The sequence below is a fragment of the Micromys minutus genome (genome assembly GCF_963924665.1).
Source record: "Micromys minutus genome assembly, chromosome: 21".
Lineage (NCBI taxonomy): Eukaryota > Metazoa > Chordata > Mammalia > Rodentia > Muridae > Micromys > Micromys minutus.
The window spans coordinates 39,776,292-39,799,599 of NC_137956.1; the positions used below are offsets into that span (position 1 = coordinate 39,776,292).

Sequence of the window (23,308 nt, forward strand, 5' to 3'; positions counted from 1 at the left end):
ATGTAGGGAACACCTGCTCTACGTTGGGACTGCTGGTTGCTGGGGCCTTCTAATTACAAGCGGGAACTCTCTGCCTTTAAAGGGCTCTTGTGGGAGGCTGGGGCAGAAGAAAATGGTCTTGGGGCCCACTCATGCCAGGTTCACCTCACATTTACTGGTCAGAGCAGTCCTTCCTCCCCTCCCACCAATGGGAAATCTGAGGCTCAGAGCCCAAGGAAAAGCAGGATAGGTAGGTAAGGCTGGGGGTTGGGCGTGTCCATTTCATCTACCACACAGGGTTACCCTCCTTAGGAGCCTGGGAGGCCTAGGAAGGCTCCCCAGGGAGGTGATGGCAGGGTGTGGGAGGTAATGGGAGACAGAGGGAGTGGGCATTCCAGGCTGAAGGAACAGCCCTTGTGGTGGCAGGGAGGAATAGAACAAGCATGCAGTTTAGGCTGGAATGAGGGTCATGTGTGGGGGAGGATGTGGGGGAGAGGGTTTTGACCTTTCTCTCTCCAGCCCGAGGGTACCCCAAAAGCCGGAGTGTGTGCACTCCACTGTTTAAAGAAATTCCAGTGAGGTCCTCATAGATTGGAGGGACTAGAGATGATGCCTCTGTGGTGTGTAGCGGAAGTTCAGTGAAATCTGTGTGCTAGGGTGTAGGAGAAAAAAATGTCACTCTCCTTTGTCCTTCCCTGCCTGTGGTATGTAGCCCTATTGACGTAGTTTCTTATAGAGAGTCAACCTCTGACCTGTGCACTGAGCTTCTCTGAGCCCTCACATTTCTCTGTACGTCCCCCTAAACTTCAGTTTGGGGAGTGGCTATGTTACTGCCCCTTGAGGGCTCAGCAACTTTGGCATGCAGTAGGCTCTGAGCAAATATTTACAAGCCAGTGAAACAGCAAGTGCTGGTCTCACCGTGGAACCCTGTGCCCAAGGCACCCATCTGTGGCCCAAGATGGTGGGAGAGCTGGGCAGTGGCAGAGAGCAAGAGCTGGCTTCTCTTCCAGAGGAAGAAACTCCATCTCTCTATCCCTTGGAAACAAGGTGGGGGGCTTTTTAGTAGCCTGGCCTTGCCACAGTCCTGGGCTTCTGGCTGGGTTCAAGACTTTCCCTGCAGCCTCTCCCCCCCCAACCCCCTTGGGTGGCAAACAGAGGCAGCCTTGTTCCTGCTCCCATAGAGCTGCCCTGTTCTCTGCACACTAAAAATGGAAACCCCCAAGCTATTTTGGGAGCAGTGCCCAGCCAGACTGTGGCCATGGCCCCCTGCTCCCACTGGGCTGTGACCACAGCGTCCTTGCTCCCACCAGGCTGCTGGACCTTCCTCTTATCCTTGTGCCCAGCCCAGCTTATGATAGGGCAGCCTCAGGAGCGCCTTGCTGTGGCCTCTGATATATGGGCCAATCCAGGGGCAAAGAAGGGAACTCTGGGAATATTCCACATAGACAGCCTGGCAGCTAGATGGTGGGAGGGCCTGGGCACAAGGAGGGGAAAGTGTTTTTCAGTACAGAATACTTTGTCCCAAAACGAAACTCTGTGCTCCTGCTTGAGGACCACTGGAGTATGGGAAAGGTAGTAGTGTTGCCATAGTTACTTAGGTCTGGGATTTAGGAGCCGTAGCTAGAACCTTCAAAGTAAGAAAACAGGCACTCAGAAGCCTGGAGAGGTCCCAGGGTTGGACCCTGGGTTACAGGACACACTCAGGCATGACCGCTTCCTCAGAATACCCAGCCCACCACTCAGACTGCATTCTGGGATCTGACTCTACAACCTGCAGGAGAGGAAGTTCCAGGACTTAGTGCTGGAACCAGGGAAGTGTGTGTGAGTCTGTATGTGCAGGAATCTAATGTGGGCTGCAAGTGTCTGTCGCTAGTGGGTGAGTCTGATGTGTCTGTGCAACGTCTGTAGGGGGCGGGGCTTGATATGACTCTTGATGTGGTGTGCCCTGGGCGGCCTGTTTGTATCTGTGTGAATGCATCTACTGAGTGTGTAAGTCCCATCCACACGCATCGTTGTATGTGGGTATGTGCAGATACTCCTGTGTTGGTGTTTTGTTGTATGCATTCAGGGTAGGTGGTAGACACAGATCTTTGTGTGTGACCTGTTGTGCTGGTACCATTTGGGTTAGGGTGGCCCCTGGCTTGTGTGAATGGTATACAGCTGTGTGCCTCAACAGAGAAGAACAGAGTAAGGGTGGGATGGGAAATACTGAGAAGGGACCCCCGTGCTGGGGGCCTGACTGGGCCCAGATGGCCATGGGGTTCCTTTCTAGTTGACCTTTCCCAGGCCCCTCGGGTGCCTGGCTCTGCTGCCCCCCTCCCCCCGTGGGCTCTGAGGAGGCGTCCTCTATGGAATGTGTTTGGTGGCTGAGGGCCAAGCTGGGCTGGGCTCCACAGGCAGACTGGGTATTGGGGAGGGGAGTCCAGGGTTCCCACATGCCTGCAGCCCAGCCCCCAGTTTCATACTGTGCTTTCCCCCACTGGCTAGGTGACTCCTGCTCAGGTCATGCCGTTATCTGCTGATCCAGCCGGCCCTGCCAGGTGAGCCAGACTTCACTCTAATGGGGAACAGTGTGACTGTCACTGCAGCCCAGAGTTCCCTAGTGTGGGGCCCTGTCCTTCAGCCTTAACTCATCCTAGCATGATCTATTGGTCCTCTGGTTGTCACCCTCTGATTCCTGGCCTGAAAGAGCCTACATCCAATACTTTTCTTCCTTTCTTTTGTGGTTGAATTGAGACGGGGTCTCTCTGTGTGGCGCTCTTGGAGCTTGCCATGTAGACCAGGCTGGTCTCAAACTCACAGAGATGCACTTGACTCTGCCTCCCAAATGATGGGATCAAAGGTGTGCACCATTACACCCACCTCTGTACCTAAGTCTTGCTTTGTTATGACATGCTGGTGGTCTATAAGACTTCCTTATTTTACCCAAGAATGTGTTGTCCTTAGAGAGGGGGCCCTCTCCCTCATCTGAGACTTTGTTACCTCACTTGACTCACAGAGCAGGGTTTAGAAGGAACAAGATTGAGTGTGGAGCTAGGGTGGAATATGGGCAGATACAGGTCCCTGAGAACATAGTATCTACAGAGAAGGGGTAGGGTTGAAGTTTCCAAGGGCGGTGTCTCCTGTGTCTGCCCGGTAACTGTAGATGTGGGGTCACCCTGGGCATACTAGGAATCTCTGAGTAGCCCAGGTTAGGAAGAGCATCTTGACCCTCAGTGCCAGTGTCCTGTCCCTAGCAGTAGCTTCTGAGTACCTTGCCGGCCATTTGAGTCTCACCCAACCCTTCTCTCTGCCAGGTGACCATGTCTGTCCTCGGCCCAGTTCTTCTCCAGGTGTTCTGGGCCGGGTGTGCCCTCACCCTGCAGCCCCCTCCACCAGTTGCTTTCACTGCTAATGGCACACATCTACAACACTTGGCAAGGGACCCCACCTCAGGTACCCTCTATGTAGGGGCCACCAACTTCCTGTTCCAGTTGAGCCCTGGGTTGCAGTTGGAAGCCATGGTGTCCACAGGCCCTGTGAATGACAGCCGAGATTGCCTGCCACCTGTGATACCTGATGAATGTCCCCAAGCCCAGCCTACTAACAACCCTAACCAGCTGCTCCTGGTGAGCCCAGAGGCTCTGGTGGTGTGTGGGAGCGTGCACCAGGGCATCTGTGAGCTGCGGAGCCTAGGTCAGATCAGTCAGTTGCTCCTACGGCCCGAGCGACCTGGGGACACCCAGTATGTGGCTGCAAATGACCCTGCAGTCAGCACAGTGGGGCTGGTGGCCCAGGGAATGGCAGGCGAGCCCCTTTTGTTTGTGGGGCGGGGATACACCAGCAGGGGCGTAGGTGGTGGGATTCCTCCCATTACAACCCGAGCCTTGCGACCACCGGACCCCCAAGCTGCCTTCTCTTACGAAGAAACAGCCAAGTTGGCTGTAGGCCGCCTCTCTGAGTACAGCCATCACTTCGTGAGTGCCTTCGTCCGTGGTGCCAGCGCATACTTCCTGTTCTTGAGGCGAGACCTGAAGGCCCCTTCTAGAGCTTTCCGTGCGTATGTGTCCCGCGTGTGCCTTCAGGACCAGCATTACTACTCTTACGTGGAATTGCCGCTGGCCTGCCAGGGTGGTCGCTATGGCCTTATCCAGGCCGCAGCAGTAGCCACGTCCAAGGAGGTGGCCCGTGGGGAAGTACTCTTTGCAGCTTTCTCCTCAGTGGCTCCTCCCACTGTGGATTGGCCCCTGTCAGCATCTACTGGGGCATCTGGAACCTCTGTGCTCTGTGCCTTCCCCCTGGATGAGGTAGACCAGCTTGCTAATTATACTCGAGATGCCTGTTATACCCGGGAAGGCCGTGCTGAGAATGGGACCAAGGTGGCCGACATTGCGTACGATGTTCTTTCTGACTGTGCACAGCTACCAGTGGTGAGTCTAGGCCTTTGCCACCAAGCATCTGCCCCCAAAGTCTGAGGGGAACTGGGAGTAGGCAGAGTAGTTCTCATGACAGGTGCCAGGTGCTTGTTTGGGTTTAGGCCCAAACAAGAAGAGTCCCTTATTTCAGTGGCTGTACCTCTTGGCAAGGAGCAGTACAGGTTTGGGCTTGAGTCAGGGTGCTAAAGAAGTGGTGTCGGGGGTGACTTCCGGAGAGATGGCTCAGCGGTTAAGAGCACTGAGTGCTCTTCCAGAGGTCCTGAGTTCAATTCCCAGCACCCACATGGTGGCTCACAACCATCTGTAATGGGGTCTGATGCCCTCTTCTGGTGTGTCTGAAGACAGCTGCAGTGTGCTCACATACATGCAATAAATCTGTAATAAAATGAAGTGACTTCATAGAAGTCAGCTAAGAGGGCGTTTGAGGCTCTAGGGTATGGGTAGAACATAGGAGCGAACACTCTTAGGTTCTAGAGCAAAAGTAAATGGTAACAATGGGACTTGGCTCAAGCTTAGGGAGGACGTAGAGACAGTACGGCGTTCACTGAGTCAGTGAGGTGCAGAAGACCCAGGCAAGTGGGCTGGGAGTGGAGGAGGAGCCAAACTCTGAGACCTTTAGGGCATGGCTCAGGAGAAGGTGTTAAGTGTAGCTACTGGAGAGATTAGCTTCCAGAAAGGAGGTGACAGAAGATGGGGCCATAGACAAGGTGGGGTGAAGAGGAGATTGAACCTCTAGAAACTTGGGATGGAAGCACACTGAGGTAAGGCTAAGGAGTGTGCTGCCCAGGGCAGGACTGTCACTGGCAGAGACTAGGGCCTAGAGGGTGGTTGTCCTGGAAGATTATCCAGGCAGGGTCTCAGTGATGCTTTTTGCTACCTGTAGGACACCCCGGATGCTTTCCCATGTGGCTCGGACCACACACCCAGTCCCATGGTCAGCTGTGTCCCTTTGGAAGCCACACCTATTCTGGAGCTGCCGGGGGTTCAACTAACAGCTGTGGCTGTCACCATGGAAGATGGACATACTATTGCTTTCCTGGGTGACAGTCAAGGACAGTTGCATAGGGTATGTCCTTAGGAAGTTTTGAGGCTGAGGTGTGTGACATGTAATATGCTACATGCCACCCCAGTCGTCTGTGCCACTCCTCTGAGGGTTGGGTGGTATTTACCTGTGATTTTCCTCATATCACATAAATCTTACCCAAGGCTGGATAACCTGTCTTACCTGGGATTCATCTAGACCAGGTTCCTCTCAAACTCACAGAAATCTGCCTGTCCCTGCCTCTAGCGTACAAGTACTAAAGATTGCCCCACCACACCTGTCCAAAATTCTTACTCGTAAATTGTTTCAGTTCTAAATGGAGGGGCTTGGTGCCAGACCCTGTGGTCTTTCATCTTAGGTCTACTTAGGCCCTGGAAGAAGTGTTACTCCATACTCTAAACAGAGCATCCAGCCGGGATCTGCTGTGAACAGAGATCTTACCTTTGATGGTACCTTTGAGCACCTATATGTAGCAACCCAGACTACTGTAAGTCCTGGACACAGGCCAGGGAGTGACTGCTGGGAGGGGTCTCTGGGCAGGTACTGGGACCCATACGTGGGTAAGGCAGTGGTTTTCGGATTTCCCGCCTCAGATCTTCTTTGCTGTCACAGCTTGTGAAGGTTCCTGTGGCCCCTTGTGCTCAACACCTGGACTGTGACTCTTGCCTTGCTCACAGGGATCCTTATTGCGGATGGTGTGTGCTCCTGGGCAGGTTAGTGTTCTACCAAACCCCTGACCTGGGCTTGTGCCTCTGTAAGTGCCTCACCAGATTTTTGACCGTGTCCATTGACTCTCAGTTCTAACCTGTGGGTAGCCAGCCCCCAGCTCTTTGTCCCCTTCCCAGGGCTGTGGTTCCCTGCCATAGCAGACGAAAGATCCTGGTATCAACTCCTCATGAGGGCTGTGACCAGAGGGGGCGTCAGGACTAGAGAAACATCTCTGCTATGTGAATTCTCAGTGGCTGCTGGTAACATACTGGTTCTTCTTAGGTGTAGTCGCCGGTCGGAGTGCTCAAGGGCCCAGGGCCCAGGGCAGTGGCTGTGGAGCTTCCAGTCAGAACTGGAGTGTCTTCGAGTGGTGGCTGTGAGCCCTGCCAATATCAGTCGGGAAGAGAGGAGAGAGGTGAATGACCAGAGTGGACGGGGCCCCAGTGGGGAGAGCTGTGGAGATGGATGGAGACCTTGGGTTTTTGTGCCATTGCATCAAATGCCACATGTCCTTGCTCAGCCATTTCTCTTGGGCCTTGGATTTCTCTATCTGTTATCAGTCAAGGCCAGAGGGTGTTTGTGTTTGTGAGGGATGCCAGCATCCTCGTAAATGAGAGTCCCCAGCCTACTACCCAGTGGTGCCAAAGTGTACCCTTGGCTTTCTCGGTAGGTGTTTCTGTCGGTGCCAGGTCTGCCATCTCTCTGGCCAGGGGAATCCTATTTCTGCTACTTTGGAGACCAACAGAGTCCTGCTCTACTGACCAGTTCTGGTGTGATGTGTCCCTCCCCAGACCCTAGTGAGGCTCCAGTGCTGCAGAGAGGAGCCGGTGGGTGAGAGAAGGGGCCAGCCCTGGACCTGGGGTCCCCACCCTGCTTCCTTCTTGCTCTGAGAGGTCTTACTGGGATGAGAAATTACTCCAGAAATAGTCTTGGATGTGCTCCGAGTCCCCTGAGTGGCTCCAGGACCCTAGTGTTTGTGCTATGTCCTGTGGACTTTGTTCTCTGACCCTAGTTCCTGTCTCTGTTTGGGGTGCCAGCCTCATTTCATGTAGATCCCTAGGCCCCCCCTTCAGTTCTGTCTTTCTCTCCCATTTTGCAGACCATGTCTCTGTGAATGTGGAGCTCAGGTTTGGTGCTGTGGTGATCGCCAACACCTCCCTCTTGTTCTATGACTGCATGGCAGTTACTGAGTTTTTCCCGTCTGCACCGTGAGTTCCTTAACTTGCCTGTTCCCACTTCTGGGCTCCCTTACAGCCTTCTCTGTTTCATGACTGACTGACTGCATTTTGTGCAGGTGCCGGGCCTGTGTAAGCAGCCGCTGGGGCTGTAACTGGTGTGTGTGGCAGCAGCTGTGCACGAACAAAGCCTCATGTGACGCTGGGCCTATGGTGGCAAGCCAACAGGTTAGTGGAACTCCAGGATGAGGCATGTTGAGGGTGGAGCTAGGGGTTCCCGGGGTTAGGGTTTTCTAATGGCCTGGGATCTATGTGCCTGCCAGCCTCCTGTCCTGAGCACCCCAGCTGTTTTGTGTGACAGATTCACTGGAGAATGGCTGCTTATCCTTCCCATCTGTTTTGGGAGGGCATTTAAGCTGAGAGGCAAGAGGTGTGGCCTTGGTTCCCCACCTCAGCACAGATCCCCAGAGCCTGCCCTCTGTGTTTCTGCTTTAGAGAATTAACGGGATGTTTTTGTTTCTCTTTTCCTTGGTCTTTCTCCCTCTTAACATACCCTTGCCTGCCTGCTCCTGCACTTGCCTGCTGAGTGGCCTTCCTGTCTGTCTTGGCCTTCCCCTTCAGAGCCCACTTCTCCCCCTAATCCCTCCTGCAAGGGATGTACTCACCCCTTTCCCACCCACAGTCCCCAAAGTCACAGTCATTCCTACTCCCAATACCTTCCCAGTAGAGCCTAGGGCTTCCTCCACAGCCTCAGATGTCCTTCTACCTGGAGCCAAGCCTTCTCGGCTCAGCCTCTGGGGCCCGTGGGCAGGTCCTGGCCCCATACTTTCCCCCACCTCCACAGAGTCACCTCTCCATGAGAAGCCCCTCCCTCCTGACCCCCCTACCATAACTGGAACCACTGTCCCTGCTCCCACTGACTTGGGACCATTGACCACACCTGAGGACCTCTTGGCCTCCTACCCATTCCCCTCAGATGCAGCTGCTGTGTCCCCTGCAGAGTCTGGCCCTGAGGCTCTGCCTTCCATGGTGGCTCTGGATCAGCCCCCTGGCACTGCTCCAGCCACCATTTTCCCAGGGGCCACTGGCTCCATGAAGCCAGTTCTGGATTGGCTCACCAAAGGAGGCGGCGAGCTGCCAGAGGCGGATGAGTGGATGGGGGGTGACACGCCCGCCTTCTCCACTTCCACACTCCTCTCAGGTGATGGAGACTCAGCAGAGCACGAGGGCCCTCCTGCCCCCCTCATCCTCCTGTCCAGCCTCGACTACCAGTACGACACCCCCGGGCTCTGGGAGCTGGTGAGGTCCAGCCCAGGAAGGAGGCCTCGGGAGGGGAGGGGAAGACAGCCATTTGCTCACCCTGGGATTCCCCTTTGGGAGGGTGAGGACAGTGTTGCCATAGAGCCAAGCAAGGCAGAGGACAGAGGCGGTCAGGGTGGGAGCCACTGACTGCCTCACCCTTGGTGCCTGCAGGGAGAGATGAATCAGAGGGTGAGCTCCTGCCCCTGTGTGGAGACTGTCCAAGGCTCCTTGCTGATACCGGTCCACGTGAAACGGGAAGTCCAGCTTCGAGGCAGGAACCTGTGGCTCTTCCAGGTCTGTTTGCCTACCCAGCTAACAACTTCCCTTCAAGCTGCTTGGCTACTTGTCGGAGTCTCCTCAAGTCTCAGAAAGCAGGAAGACATCGCCAGCCCTGGCTTTCTCTCCCAACTTGGGCTGTATTGTGGCAGGGCCTGTACTACAACCTCCAGGGCCCAGGTTCTCAAAGCTACCTGAACAACATGTCCTCTGCCCCCAGGACGGCCCCAGGAGCAGTGAGTGTGTGCTGGAGCTGGAGGGTCTCGAGGTGGCAGTGGAGGCTCAGGTGGAGTGTGAGCCACCTCCAGACACCTGGTGCCACATCAGGTGCCAGCAGCACCAGGTATGGACCATGGTTGGGCATAGACACTGGCCTCGGCTGCTGTGAACTTATCGCAGGCCAAGCTTTGACACAGGACAGTAGATGGAAACCCCAGCTGGGCCATATGCCTCGTGGGGTCCCTGTCTCTCATTGGGATTCTCTACTCCAGTTCCACTGTTGGTCTCCTGTCTTTTCACCCTGGGATCCCTGAGTTCCGATTCTGACCTGAGACTCTGCTCCCCTAACTAGTCATTTTGGTCTTTTCTCTGAGAGCCACACCCCAGGCCTGGCCCAACCTCTAGGCACTGACTTCACTCCTATTTCCCCAGTTCAGCTATGAAGCTTTGAAGCCAGAACTCCAAGTGGGACTGTTCCTGCGTTGGGCGGGTGGTCTGCGCGTGGACAGGGCCGATGGACTGCATGGTAAGCTGCCCGGGGACCACGAGGCAGGCCGTCAGTATCAGGCTCCTAAGGCTCCGTGTTACATTTCATTCCTGCTGTCTCTAGTGGTGTTATATGACTGCTCTGTGGGACATGGGGACTGCAGCCGCTGCCAAACTGCCATGCCTCAGTACGACTGTGTGTGGTGTGAGGGGGAGCATCCACGTTGTGTAGCCCGAGAAGCCTGTAATGAAGCCGAGACTGTGGCCACTCAGTGCCCCGCGCCGCTCATCCACTCGGTATGTTGGGATGCTGGCGTGTCCCTTCTCTTTGTCACTGCTGCTCTTAGAGAGAGGATGTCTGTGTCATGGATGCACAGAACTCAAACTAGGAGGCTGGGGCTGCCTCAGACCACAGAGGTTGACAGGTAGGTAGAGGTGAATGTCCTTGTCCTGGAACAGGTGGAGCCACTGACTGGACCTGTAGACGGAGGCACCCGTGTCACTATCAGGGGCTCCAACCTGGGCCAACACGTACAGGACGTCCTGGACATGGTCAGAGTGGCTGGCGTGCCCTGTGCTGTCGATGCTGGGGAATACGATGTCTCCAGCAGGTGAGCTGGTTGGGCCCAACATGGCAGGGCACTGCGGCTGGATGGCTTCCTTTTCAGGACCTTCTTCCTCCATGTGTCTGCCTGCCTTTCTTTGATTCTGGTGCCAGTGCCTTAGTGGTGCTGGGTTGGCATGGCCTGGAACTCTGGCTTCCTGTGTAAACCTGCAGAGCCTTGACCCAGGCTGCTTAGGGACCGTTTTAGTCTGCCGGGCAGTACCACTGTCTGCAGCCTGCTGGTGGCTCTTCGATGTGCCACTTCTGCGAGGCCTGCCCTGGCTGTGCTCTCAGAAGCTGTTGCAGCACACCTCCAGAGGGCCACGGGTGGATGTAGAACATTCTCCAGGAGATGCTCGTATGCAGCAGGACCCAAACCTGGCACAATACTCGGGCAACCCCTCACTGTACCCTCAGAAGAATAGCTGCAGAGCCCTGTAATTTATATTTTAAACAAGGGGTTACTTTGCGGGAGCATTAACTTTTCCTTCAGCTGGTAACTGAGAACTTCCAGAACCTCTACACTGTTAATAATTCTAGAACCATCAGACTTAGGTAATTTATGGAGTGATTTATGAAGTGTAAAATGTATAATGGCTGGAGCCTCCCCGGCTAGTTCACCACTTGCTCTTTGCCAGTATTTGTATGACCGTGACAATGTTAACCACTGTAGACTTAACATTCTGGGAGTTCATGCGCCCCAGGCTTCTGTTTTCTGGCTAAGAACCAGCATTTTCTTCGACTGCTCACATCTGCCCCTGTTCTGACTAGAGGCTTTTAGGAATCTTTTGTTTAGGATCAGATTAAGTTCCCTTCACTTTGCAATCGGGTGCTGACCACACCGAGGTAGGGGAGTCTGGGGGTGGCTGATGAGGCCCTCTTACTTGCTCCTCTGCTTGACCACACAACAGGTCTCCATGGCTTCTTTGTAAATCCATGTCATATCAGGGAAATACATTCCTTGCTAGAGGGTGTGCCTGAATAACTGAACTGGTGTGGCTTCTCGGATGCCAAGGCTTGCTGGCTGGTGTGCCACAAGGGTTCCTTTCAAAGTGAGAGGGGGTACTGACACATGGGGATGGGGAAGACAGAACACCTGGCTGTGTGACAGGAAGAGGGTCTGCCAGGTCACTTTGAAGGCCATCTGTGCAGCCTGCTATCCCCTTGCTTGCCTGTCTTATGCCTACAGTCTTGTGTGTATCACTGGAAGCAGTAGGGAGGAGGTGACTGGCGCTGTGGCAGTGGAGGTGCCTGGAAGAGGACATGGCGTCTCCGAGTTCAACTTTGCCTATCAGGTGCCTGAATGCTAAGCCACTCCACTGTGCCATAGGCCTCTCTCTCTCTCTCTCTCTGTGGATGCCTCAGGCTATTTGGTTTGCCTTCTTAAAGCTCCCCATCCTAAGGCTCCCTTATTTGTCTGAGGTGCCCTGGCTTCTGCCATCCTAATTTTGTCTGTCTTTCCCCATCTTTTTTTCCCATAGGATCCAAAAGTACACTCCATCTTCCCAGCCCGTGGCCCTCTATCTGGAGGTACCCGCCTCACCCTGCATGGTTCTAAGCTTCTGACTGGACGGCTAGAGGACATCCGTGTGGTGGTTGGAGACCAGCCTTGCCACTTGTAAGAGCTGCCTTCTTGTTCTACAAAATCCACACATCCCAGGGTGGAGATGGGATGCTGGGAAGAGCCAGTGTGGAATGGGTTAAGTCTGCCCCACAAGAAAGTCTTAGCCAGCTTTCCAGAAACCAGGGCTGTGGCTGAAGCGCAGCTTCCCAAGCTACACAATGGGGCCTTCAGTGGGTGAGGAACCTAAGTGAGCTGAGATTTGAGCAGGGGCCTAGCTCCTGGATCTGGCCTGTTTTCTACCCTCTCCACCCAGGCTCCTGGAGCAGCAGCCTGAGCAGTTACACTGTGAGACCAGCCCACACCCTGTGCCCGCCGAACTTCCAGTAACTGTCTTGTTTGGGGCCACTGAGCGGAGACTTCAGCACGGCCAATTTAAGTATACATCAGACCCCAACATCACCTCTGTGGGCCCCACCAAGAGCTTTTTCAGGTATGGGGCCAAAAGCATGTCTGGAAGGTCTTTGCGGTTCTCATAGTAGGGGATGTGGGGTTGTGGAAATGGGGACTGTGAGCTCCGTACTGTTGACAGACTGGGTCATGTATGAAATTTGGGGTTGGGGCTGAGCTGGCTGGGTCTGGGCTGTGCAAGTCATGAATGACTCCGGGCTGTGTTTCAGTGGAGGACGAGAGATATGGGTCCATGGTCAGAACCTGGATGTGGTACAGATGCCAAGAATCCGAGTGACTGTGACCCCGAGAGTGCTACAGCATGGCCAGGGGCTTGGACAGAAGCACCACGTGGTCCCTGAGAAAGTATGTAGGTCCAGAGCCATCTTGGATCAAATAGCATACCCATGAGCCTCTCCTGCTTATACCAGGCCAGCCATCTCTCCCCTCACCCGTGGGCAGCCACGGGTAGTTGGTACTAAAGGAGATGCTTCACACCTCACGAGGTACCCCATTTGATCTCCTCTCCTCTTCTGTGCAGTTTGAGGAGCCATGTCTTGTGAACTCCTCTCATCTCCTCATGTGTCGCACGCCTGCTCTCCCTGGCCCACCCCAGGAGCCCTGGGTCCAGGTGGAGTTTATCCTGGACAACATGGTCTTTGACTTTGCTACACTGAGCTCCACACCCTTCTCCTATGAGGCTGATCCCACCCTGCGTTCCCTCAACCCCGAGGATCCCACCACACCATTCCGGCACAAACCAGGGAGTGTGTTCTCTGTAGAGGTAATTTACCTTCTTGGGCTTTTCTCTAGAACAGCATGCGTATGTTGGAGAGGTCAGGGTTGAAAGAGCAAGCTGAGAGACTCAGAAGTGGTTGGTACAGCATGGGAGCCAGCAGGTCCTGGCAGGGGTTTGGTGGCCTGGGTCCCTACGCTCCATTGAGGTATCAGTTTGGTTAAGTAAATGGTTTGGCATATTCACTAATTCGGCAGTGCAGTATAAATTAGGTAACAGGCTGGTCCTCATTTGGCAACTGGACTTATGTGGATAACACTAGACCCTTTTTGTGATGTACATGGTAAATAGTCCACACGTGTGTCGACACACGGACAGGCCACAGGATTATCCAACATCACCTAGCTGAGGGTAGCTAAGTAACTGCCCAGGGTGTGGGGAACTGTTTTAGGTTCTTCAAGTCTCAGCTGTGAGATGAAAGGTGAGAAAGCACAAAGAAGTTATGGTGAGCAATCTAAAGGACACTTCTGTGACCATGGGATCCACCTTCAGGGAAAACAGGGTTAAAAGATAGTTTCAGGGCCATCCCTCTCACATTTGGGAACAGAGGCTGAGGGAGAAACAAATTATCAACCCGATATTCCAGGGGGAGAATCTGGACCTTGCCATGTCTAAGGAAGAGGTGGTGGCCATGATAGGAGATGGCCCTTGCGTGGTAAAGACACTGACCCGGCACCACCTGTACTGTGAGCCCCCTGTGGAGCAGCCCCTGCCACATCACCATGCCCTCCGAGAGGCACCAGATGCTTTACCAGAGTTCACGGTCAGTGGGCAGGACCTGGGCAGGGTTGGGCATCATGCTATCTGGGGCCCTGGCTCACAGGTAGCTTCCTACGCAGGTACAGATGGGGAACCTGCGCTTCTCCCTGGGTCGTGTGCAGTATGATGGCGAGAGCCCTGTGGCTTTTCCTGTGGCAGCCCAGGTGGGCTTGGGAGTGGGCACATCTCTCCTGGCTTTGGGTGTCATCATCATAGTCCTCATATACAGGTAGGTATGCCAGTTGTGGCAGGTAGGTAGATGTGGCCAGACAGAGAAGGCACAGATGAGAGCAAAAAAAAGTTTTGTGTGTGTGTGTGTGTGTGTGTGTGTGTGTGTACACATACTAAGATTTATTCTTATTTTATGTGCATTGGTGTTTGCATATATTTCTGTGTGAGGATGCCTAATCCCCAGAAACTGGAGTTAAAGACAGTTGTAAGCTGTCATGTGGATGCTGGGAATTGAGAGCAGAAAAGCCAGTGCCCTTAACCACTGAGCCATCTCTCCAGACCCACTCTGCAAATATTTCCATAAGGAATCAGACCTCTGGAAATGGTTGCAACAGGCCTGGTGGTCTCCAGCAATACTCAGTTCAGCCCTTGGTCATGAACAATATATAAACCATTGAGTGTAGTTGAGTTCTAACAAATCTGTGCTTATAAAAATAGCTGTGGGCCCTATATTGGCATGTCCAGGGTTTGCTGACCCTCAGGCTGAGTGATGGATAGATGTGATTTGATGAGAACGAGACAGGATGAATTAATCATTTTGGGTCAGGCTGGCTTGAACGTGGTCAGGTTATTCTGTTAGACAAGGTTGGGGTTGGCCTGGAGTAGAGTTAAGCAGGCCTGAACCAAGCTGACCTTTCCCTTCTGCCGTTGGTGTGGGTAGGAGGAAGAGCAAGCAGGCCCTGAGGGACTATAAGAAAGTGCAGATCCAGCTGGAGAACCTGGAGAGCAGTGTGCGGGACCGCTGCAAGAAGGAGTTTACAGGTGCGGCTTCCAGAGTGGGAGTAACCTGGGGCTCTGCCTGTGACGGCTGTGGTCGCATGGGATCCGCTGACACTCCTCTGCTCAACAGACCTCATGACGGAGATGACCGATCTCACCAGTGACCTCCTTGGCAGCGGCATCCCCTTCCTTGACTACAAAGTGTATGCTGAAAGGGTCTTCTTCCCTGGGCACCGGGAGTCACCCTTGCACAGGGACCTTGGTGTGCCTGACAGCAGGCGACCCACTGTGGAACAGGGCCTGGGGCAGCTCTCCAACCTGCTAAACAGCAAGCTCTTCCTTACCAAGGTACACTCCCAGCCTGGCTGCCCCATCCCTTCTTGTTGCTAACTCTGCTGGCCCAGTCTCCCTGTCTGTTTCTGAACCTCCCCCGCTCTCACTCTCCCTGATCTTAGTTCATCCACACACTGGAGAGTCAGCGCACTTTCTCTGCTCGGGACCGCGCCTATGTAGCGTCTCTGCTCACGGTCGCACTGCACGGGAAGCTGGAATACTTCACGGACATCCTCCGTACTCTGCTCAGTGACCTGGTAGCCCAGTATGTAGCCAAGAACCCCAAGCTGATGCTGCGCAGGTAAATGACTGTTTGGGTGATAGACAGCTGGAGCCAGGAGTAGAGCTCGAGCTTGGGTTTGGAGTCTCTGCTGAACCTGGCCTTCCCTTCCTGCCATCTCAGGACAGAGACTGTGGTGGAAAAGCTGCTCACCAACTGGATGTCCATCTGCCTCTACACCTTTGTGAGGGTGAGGAAGGGGCCAACAGCTCCTCATTAGGTGGGGTCGGGCCCTTTGGAGCACTGAGCCCCCAACAATTCATTTAGCTTGCCCATTCATGCCAGAGCAAAGACATCACCCAACAAAACATGCCCCATGTGCTTTTGCCTCCTGCCAGAGGCCCTGACTGTCCACACTTTCCCAGGACTCTGTAGGGGAGCCTCTGTACATGCTCTTCAGAGGGATTAAGCATCAAGTGGACAAGGGTCCCGTGGACAGTGTGACTGGCAAAGCCAAATACACTCTGAATGACAACCGCCTGCTGCGAGAAGATGTGGAGTACCGTCCCCTGGTAAGGGTGTGCTCTGCCCCTCCAGTCTATTCCAGCTTGTGATCTGAACCTGGATCCAGGGCCCACCCAAATTCTGACTCCCTGCTGGAGAGAGGCTATTTATTCATTCAGTGGTAGGAACTCATGGTCCCCACAAGCTAGCAAACATCCTTCTACCACTGAGCAGCAGCCCTTGCTTTGTAGGATTGAGAACTGGGAATCTAAGAGGGCCCCCAACTTAGGATGGAACCACAGATTTGTGCTGTGCCAGAGTAGCTTTCTTGCCATTTCACTAGGAATGCAGCTTTGTCCCCTAAGCCAGTAGCCACTTGGCAGACCTGCTATAGCTACTCTCTGTTGCACACAAGGGTTCCTTTGGAGGACCCAGACCTCGTTCATATGGTGTGGGGAGTCCTGGATTACACAGACTCCTTCGAGCATAAAAGATGGTTGGGTGCTCTCCTGGGGTTCTCCCATTCACCACATGAGCATTTGCATCAGCTAAAGGAAGACAGGTGAAGAGAGTTAAGGACTACTTAGTACTGGGGTGGGCTCCAGGGGCTGTGGTTTTCTTCATGGTTGTTCCTGCTCTTGACCTGTGTCTTGGTCATCCAGTATGTGGAACCAGTGCTGAAATCTCTCACATTTCTTGTGTAGACCTTGAATGCTCTTCTGGCTGTGGGGCCTGGGGCAGGAGAAGCCCAGGGTGTACCTGTGAAAGTCCTGGACTGTGACACCATCTCCCAGGCCAAGGAGAAGATGCTAGACCAGCTTTATAAGGGAGTGCCTCTTGCCCAGCGGCCTGATTCTCGCACCTTGGATGTTGGTGAGGGTCAGAAGCAGGGTAGTTTGAGGACCCTGAGATGGTATTGGGCCTGAGCTGGCTCAAGATGAATCCTCCAAGAGTGAGGCTACCCCCAGGCGCAGGAGACATTTCTCCACCTAGGATGAGGAGGGATGCATGGCAGGAAGAGATCCCAGAAACCCTGAGCCGTGTCCTCTCTTGTTCTTACAGAATGGCGGTCTGGAGTGGCCGGGCACCTTATCCTTTCTGATGAGGATGTCACTTCTGAACTTCAGGGTCTGTGGAGGCGTCTGAACACGCTGCAGCATTACAAGGTGGGATGGGTGGGAGCTGAGGGTGGGTAGGATAGGCGAGGACTGACTGATCAGAGGGTCACCAGCTGTGGTTAGCAGGTCCCTGATGGAGCAACAGTGGCCCTTGTCCCCTGCCTCACCAAGCATATTCTTCGGGAAAACCAGGATTATGTCCCTGGAGAACGTGAGTATCTCTTTCTTCCTTCTCCCCCTTCCCTCTTCCTCATTGTAATTTTCTGCATTTATATTGCCTAGTCCTGGGGGGCAGGGAAGGTCCTTTGTGGGGTTTTTTGTTTTAAGATTTATTTATTTTATGTATGAGTATACTGTTGGCTGTCTTTAGACACACCAGAAGAGGGTATCAGATCCCATTACAGATGGTTGTGAACCACCGTGTGGTTGCTGGGATTTGAACTCAGGACCTCTGGAAGAGCAGTCAGTGCTCTTAATTGCTGAGCTTTCTCTCCAGCCCCCCCCATGGGAAGGTCCTTTGGACTGAGGTGGGGTAGTATCTCTTCTCAGAGGAGCCTTAGCCAGGTCCCCTCACTCCTGGGGGAGTTAACTGGACTTGGGTTCCCAGGAGGAGATGGCACCATGTGAGGGGCACCAAACTCTTACATCTTGGCACAGGGACCCCAATGCTGGAGGATGTGGATGAGGGGGGCATCCGGCCCTGGCACCTGGTAAAGCCAAGTGATGAACCAGAACCTCCCAGGCCTAGGAGGGGCAGCCTTCGGGGTGGGGAGCGTGAGCGAGCCAAGGCCATCCCTGAGATCTACCTGACACGTCTGCTGTCCATGAAGGTGAGACGGGAGGGAATGGGGATGGGGTCTGGGCTGTTAGGAAGGACGCCTACTCGTGGGACATGGGGTTGTGTGGGGCTTGCATGAAGGCTGGCTGATGCCAAGATGTCCATCCTAACTGGGCTCTGTTTCCTTCTCTTCCCCACAGGGCACACTGCAGAAGTTTGTGGATGACCTGTTCCAGGTGATTCTCAGCACCAGCCGCCCTGTGCCTCTGGCAGTGAAGTACTTCTTTGACCTGCTGGATGAACAAGCGCAGCAGCATGGCATCTCTGATCAGGATACTATCCACATCTGGAAGACCAACAGGTATGGGAGGAACAGGGCTCAGGACATACAGTGGGCACCTCTGCCTCCACAGCACAGTTACTGGCCCCGTTCCCCCAATTTGCAGCCTGCCGCTGAGGTTCTGGATCAACATCATCAAGAACCCACAGTTTGTGTTCGATGTGCAGACCTCGGATAACATGGACGCGGTGCTCCTGGTCATTGCTCAGACCTTCATGGATGCCTGCACACTGGCCGACCACAAGCTGGGCCGGGTGAGCAGGCTGGGAGGCATAGGACAGGGCTGTGGAGTGTCTGGCGCACAGATCTTCATGGTTTCCTCAGATTTGCAGGGAGAAGATGGTCTGGGGGCAGCCTCTGACTTAGGGCATTCCCATGCCAGGCCTCATCCCATGGGCTCCCCAGAAAGTGGCCATGGTCAGCCTCAGGGGATGAACAGAGTGGAGGGGGGTGTCCTTGCTGCTAACTCTGATGACCCAAGTGCTGAAAGGAGAGAGCCAGCTCCTCTAAGTTGTCCTCTGATCTGCACACATACAAACACAAAAGTAACATGTACGAGAAACAAGGAAGTGGGCTAATGTGACCTACTGTCCTGGTTTGCTGGGAACTTGGGGGTTTCTGGGGTGTGTGTTATTTTGTTATAAAACTGATCATGTTGTGAGCCCCAGGAGCTGATGACCTTACTGAACTTTGACCTTTCCTTCTCTCCTGTCCTGCTGCTGGCATCCAGGATTCTCCTATCAACAAGCTTCTGTACGCTCGAGATATTCCCCGTTACAAACAGATGGTGGAAAGGTACTGGGGGGGAGTGGGTCTGGAGAGACGAGCATTTGGCTGAGGCCCTGGGTGGGACCAAGGAAGTGGGCTCTGGTTATTTATCATCTACCATCCCGAACCTTTTGGCAGGTACTATGCAGACATCAGACAGACTGTCCCAGCCAGTGACCAAGAGATGAACTCAGTCTTGGCAGAGCTGTCCCGGGTAAGACCTCCCCTTCATACTTTTTATACAGAGGTCCTTGTCACCCCTCTGTGATCTGCTTGGGAGAGGACACACCCTGTCATCATACAGTGTTCCAGGGTTTCTGCAGAAGGCCAGACCTGTCATATCATCAGAGTGAACAGGGGTCTCATTTGATAGCTGTCACCTAGTTGGATCAACCAGACACTTGTCCGTGTGCAGCCTAGGGGTCTGCAGAGTGGATAGGAGTCAGCTTTAAACCTTGAGTCTATTGGCCCATGTTTCACCCTCCACACCCACTGGAGAACTGTTTTTACTATGCAGACACCTATACCAACTCAGCTCTACTTTTGGGGGAACACTGTGTCAAACTCTTCTTGGGGTGTGCTTCTGCATTCTGTTCTCCTAAGAATTCTATTGAGTTACTTCAGCTGCTGCATTAGTACTGTCTAGAGGAGGAGGCTGCAGGTCCGATGTCCTCAAGGAAAGCCTCGGGCTGGTCTTGGGAAACATTTAAGTAAAATCAGAGCAATACTACACCGAGTTCCCAGCCAGTTCCTAGTCCCACAGCCCTGTAGTCGCCTGGAATGAGTGGGAGGGATTTCCAGCTTTAGCCTTGACTGGGAGAGGCGGGCAGAGTTCCAGTGGAAACTCCAGCCCTGCTGAAGCTAGTCCTGGAGTTTCGACCTTGTCTTGTCTTGAGCTGTCGCCATGCTTTGCCTTGGGCTCTGTTCCCACCACAGGGCCCATGCTTTCTTGGGTTCACGTCTGATCTCCTCCTTTGCTGGGGTCCTGGGCCTCTTCCCCACTGCAGCCTCTTCATTTCCCTCACTGTGATCTGCCCTCTTCCCTAGAACTGCTCTGCCGACCTTGGGGCGCGAGTAGCCCTGCACGAACTCTACAAGTATATCAACAAGTACTATGACCAGGTGAGCACAGCTGGCCCCGACTTCAGGGCCAACCTTGTTCAGTGTGCTCCTTGGAAGCTGAGTGAGGGTCCCCACAGGCTTCTTTAGTGACATTGTCTCTGTGCCCACAATTCTTTCTCTGTGATAACTCCAGCTTGTGTCAAGTCGACACACAAAACCAGCCAATACAATGAGGGGACAACAGAACCAGGAGGGGTCTTTCTGGGGGCTCTCTTGACCAGCCTTGATGTCCTTAAATGCATCTCTGTCAGTGTTAGTCAATCGATGGGTGCCTACAGAATTACCACATCTGTGTGGCACCAGTGATGGGCCTTGTGTTGAGAACACAGAAATCTGGGTCATGGTCTCAGCCGAGTGGTCTGCTGACAACCAAAGGATCCACATAGCCTCATTCAGCGTGATGTCAGCCCCGGCACAGGCAGGCAGAGGGGATGCAGCCTCCACCTGTTGGAGCACAGGAAAGGCAGCACCTCTACCCAAGCTCTGCCTGCTGCTTGTTCTTTCACCTCAATACCTGTCTCAATGCTGACCAGGGAGCCATATCACTCCCTGAACAGCAGCGTGGGGGGTGCTCAACTGTGTCCACACCAGAAAAGCAGGAAGCTGTGTTTAAAGCTATACTAAGACCATGCCTCACACCCTAGAAAGACAACCCAGGTGATTGTTTTCACCCTTGCCAGTGAAATCCACAGTCAGCCTCACCATATATGTCTTCGATTATGTCACTGGATTTCCACTGCCTACCCCGCCCAAATGCTGCAGCCCTTACGTAGGCCTGCTGAAGTCTACCTGTGGTGACCGTGGGATCCAGAGAAGTCTCTCCTGATTCTGTTGGTCCTACCTTTCAGATCATCACTGCCCTGGAAGAGGATGGCACTGCCCAGAAGATGCAGCTGGGCTACCGGCTCCAGCAGATCGCTGCTGCTGTGGAAAACAAGGTCACGGATCTATAGGGACCAGGGAGCCTTGGCCTGCTGTTGTCTCAGCGCCTCCTGAGCAGTCCTGGAATCTCAAGGGAGAGGCCACCTTCGTAGATGCCTGTAGTGACTGACAAGCAGAGGTTAATGAAAGGTGGCTCCCAATCTCCTGGTGGCACCAGCTCACAGCCTCAGCCCCACTGGACCTGCCTTGTAGGCCTAGGACCTGGTGGTTCAGTGGTTAGTACCAGGCCTGCCTGAAGCATGGTGACTCTCTGACCTACTTCCTGGATGACGCCAGCCTACAAGGAGCTGGGACTTAAGGTTTCCAGAGAATGTCTGGTAGGCCCTCCAGGCCTCTGGGGAGACTGTACTGTTCTTGAGCACTGACCTGTGTCCCATTGGGAATCACAGAGGAAGGAAGAGACCCCGCCCACTTCCTGTCCTCTTCATCCATCCTCCTTGACCTCAAGTTTAGCTTCCTCTGTCCTTGTTCCCTTGTTGCCAATTCCAAGGCCTGAGAGAGAGGAAAACGCCTTTCTAGGCTGCTGCTGCCTCAGCAGGGTTGGTGCCTCAGGACCACCCTGTCTTCCAGGTGTCTGATGGGGAGAGCAGTGGCCCACTGATGACGTAGCTCTTCATTGGAGGGTAACATATGGTACAGACTCACCAGCCCCTCTGCTAAGACACAGCTGGTGGGAACCGTGGGCATCGTGCTCTGAAGGGTCTCTTGACCCCTATGAAAGGCCACCGTGAGGGCTGGCAGGCTCTCCCCGGCTCCTAGGTAGGGTCTGCCAGAGGCAACACTTCCCAGAAAGAACTTGAAGCACAATATGGCTCAGGGAGAGTTGGGGCCTGATGTGGGGTTTTGTCCTCCATCTTTAAGGGTTCCACCTTGCAGGTCATGGTAACGTCTCCATGAATTTTAAAAGGAATTAGGGAAGCATGGCGTTATTAAGTACCACGTTGAGGTACTTAAGGCAGGGGCTCAGAGCCATTCTACCTGCCTGTGTAGTGGCCACCTTGTGGTATTTTCCTGTTTGAAGCTTCAAGACATTGGTACTGTGGTGCCCTTGGCTGCTGGGACAGAGGAGCTAGAGATTGAGAATGCTGTTGGCTTCACCAGGCAAGGGTCTTGGTATCCTCAGAGAGCTCCCCCTTGGCTCATGGTCTTCCCTGAGGGCTTGAAGGGATGGGCTGATACAATTACAAGAGTCCTTTCTTGCTGTCTTTTAGAGTCTTTTGTCTTCAAGATAGCAGGAGCCATGTTGGTTTTCATGGTGGGAGTAATTACGGCTGCTATTCTGTCAGATCCTGTCTTGCCTGTGCCTGACCAGTCAAAGATGGTCAGCAGTCAGGCCCTCATGTGGGAGACTTTAGTACTAACGAGAGTCGCCTTAGTTCAGATTTTATCCTCACTCAGAATGGTTTTCCTCCCCCAGTGGCTGCTTTGACCAGCCATGGTGTTGACAGTCTTCGAGAACAGGGCTGACGGGGGAATAAGGTCTTGGCTAGACTTCAGACAGGTACAGGGAGGGAGACACCTTAAGTCAACATGGCAAGGATGGTGACAGAGACACACCTCTGCTCTAGGCTTGGGCTTCTGCAGTCTTTAGGAGTCCTGTGAGGATGTAAGGGTTCCTGGAGAGGAAGGTCATGTACCTGCGTGCTGGGGCGTGTGCTCATGGGATGGGCGAGAATGGAATGTGCTCTGAGTCACTCATGTCTCACAGAACATTGTGATAGATGTTGTCATGAAAATAAAAATGTTACCATGTAAGATAGCTAAGTCCTCACTTGATCACCTGGGGGCTGGCAAGTTTCTGATCAATCTCTCCCAGTTTGCAAAGGTATACCCTCATTGTTTTCCACAAACCATGTTTTGTTTTTTCTTAAACAGAAGAAGGGTACCTGTGGCTGTCACAGCTGGGTCTGTGCTGATTAGCTCTGAGATCACTTTGGAAGTCAGTTGGGACCCTGGGAGCATGCTGGGGCACAGCAGAGGTCTGTCCTGTCTTTTCTGTTGGCAGTAAGGCCTACAGTATCTGCATTGCCAGGCTCCCTTAGGACAACACGTTAAAAAGCACACATCCAAACCACCTAGGTCCGCTAAAGCACAGGTTCACTTCATCTCTTTTCAGAGAACCTGTCTCAAAAATAAGGGGCCAGAAAGACGGATCAGTGGCTAAAAGCACCTGCTCTTCCATGGACCTGAGTTCAGTTCTCAGGCACCTGCATGCAGTGGCTCACAACTGCATCCATTTCTGAAGGATGTGATGCCTTCTGACCCTGTGCACACTCTACTCATGCATACCTACTTCCCCAAGATACAAATACACATGGTTACAAGTCTACATCAATTCTTAGATCTCTGTGTACATTTTATTTTATTTTTTAGAGAAAGGGTCTCTGCCTAGGCCAGACTGGCTTTTGCAGGCCAGATCTTTTTTCTGCTAAGCAGTTAAGAGCACTGGGTGTTCTTACA

The 23,308-nt window shown here is 53.6% G+C and overlaps 1 protein-coding gene across 2 annotated transcripts; it reads left to right on the forward strand.

The window, feature by feature from the left end:
• Positions 1-3,281: 3,281 nt before the first annotated feature.
• Positions 3,282-22,527, forward strand: PLXNB1 (plexin B1; the record flags this gene model as incomplete). 2 transcript variants are annotated; one of them, XM_080934768.1, is made up of 36 exons in its annotated part: positions 3,282-4,388; positions 5,278-5,460; positions 5,795-5,923; positions 6,049-6,149; positions 6,427-6,559; positions 6,815-6,971; positions 7,244-7,352; positions 7,439-7,547; positions 7,941-8,618; positions 8,793-8,915; positions 9,118-9,240; positions 9,549-9,642; positions 9,727-9,899; positions 10,062-10,213; positions 11,396-11,501; positions 11,688-11,824; positions 12,084-12,260; positions 12,448-12,587; positions 12,724-13,001; positions 13,600-13,776; positions 13,853-14,001; positions 14,665-14,765; positions 14,854-15,071; positions 15,179-15,357; positions 15,460-15,526; positions 15,702-15,848; positions 16,485-16,653; positions 16,843-16,946; positions 17,025-17,109; positions 17,556-17,728; positions 17,877-18,037; positions 18,123-18,270; positions 18,747-18,811; positions 18,923-18,998; positions 19,832-19,906; positions 20,755-22,527. In XM_080934768.1, the coding sequence occupies 36 exons, from the start codon at positions 3,282-3,284 to the stop codon at positions 20,857-20,859; spliced, it is 6,408 nt and encodes a 2,135-aa protein (XP_080790894.1). In that variant the 3' UTR covers positions 20,860-22,527. The 2 variants fall into 2 exon arrangements, with proteins under 2 accessions (XP_080790894.1, XP_080790895.1); XM_080934769.1 differs by having other exon boundaries at positions 12,448-12,583; positions 12,759-13,001.
• Between the last annotated feature and the right edge of the window lie 781 nt (positions 22,528-23,308).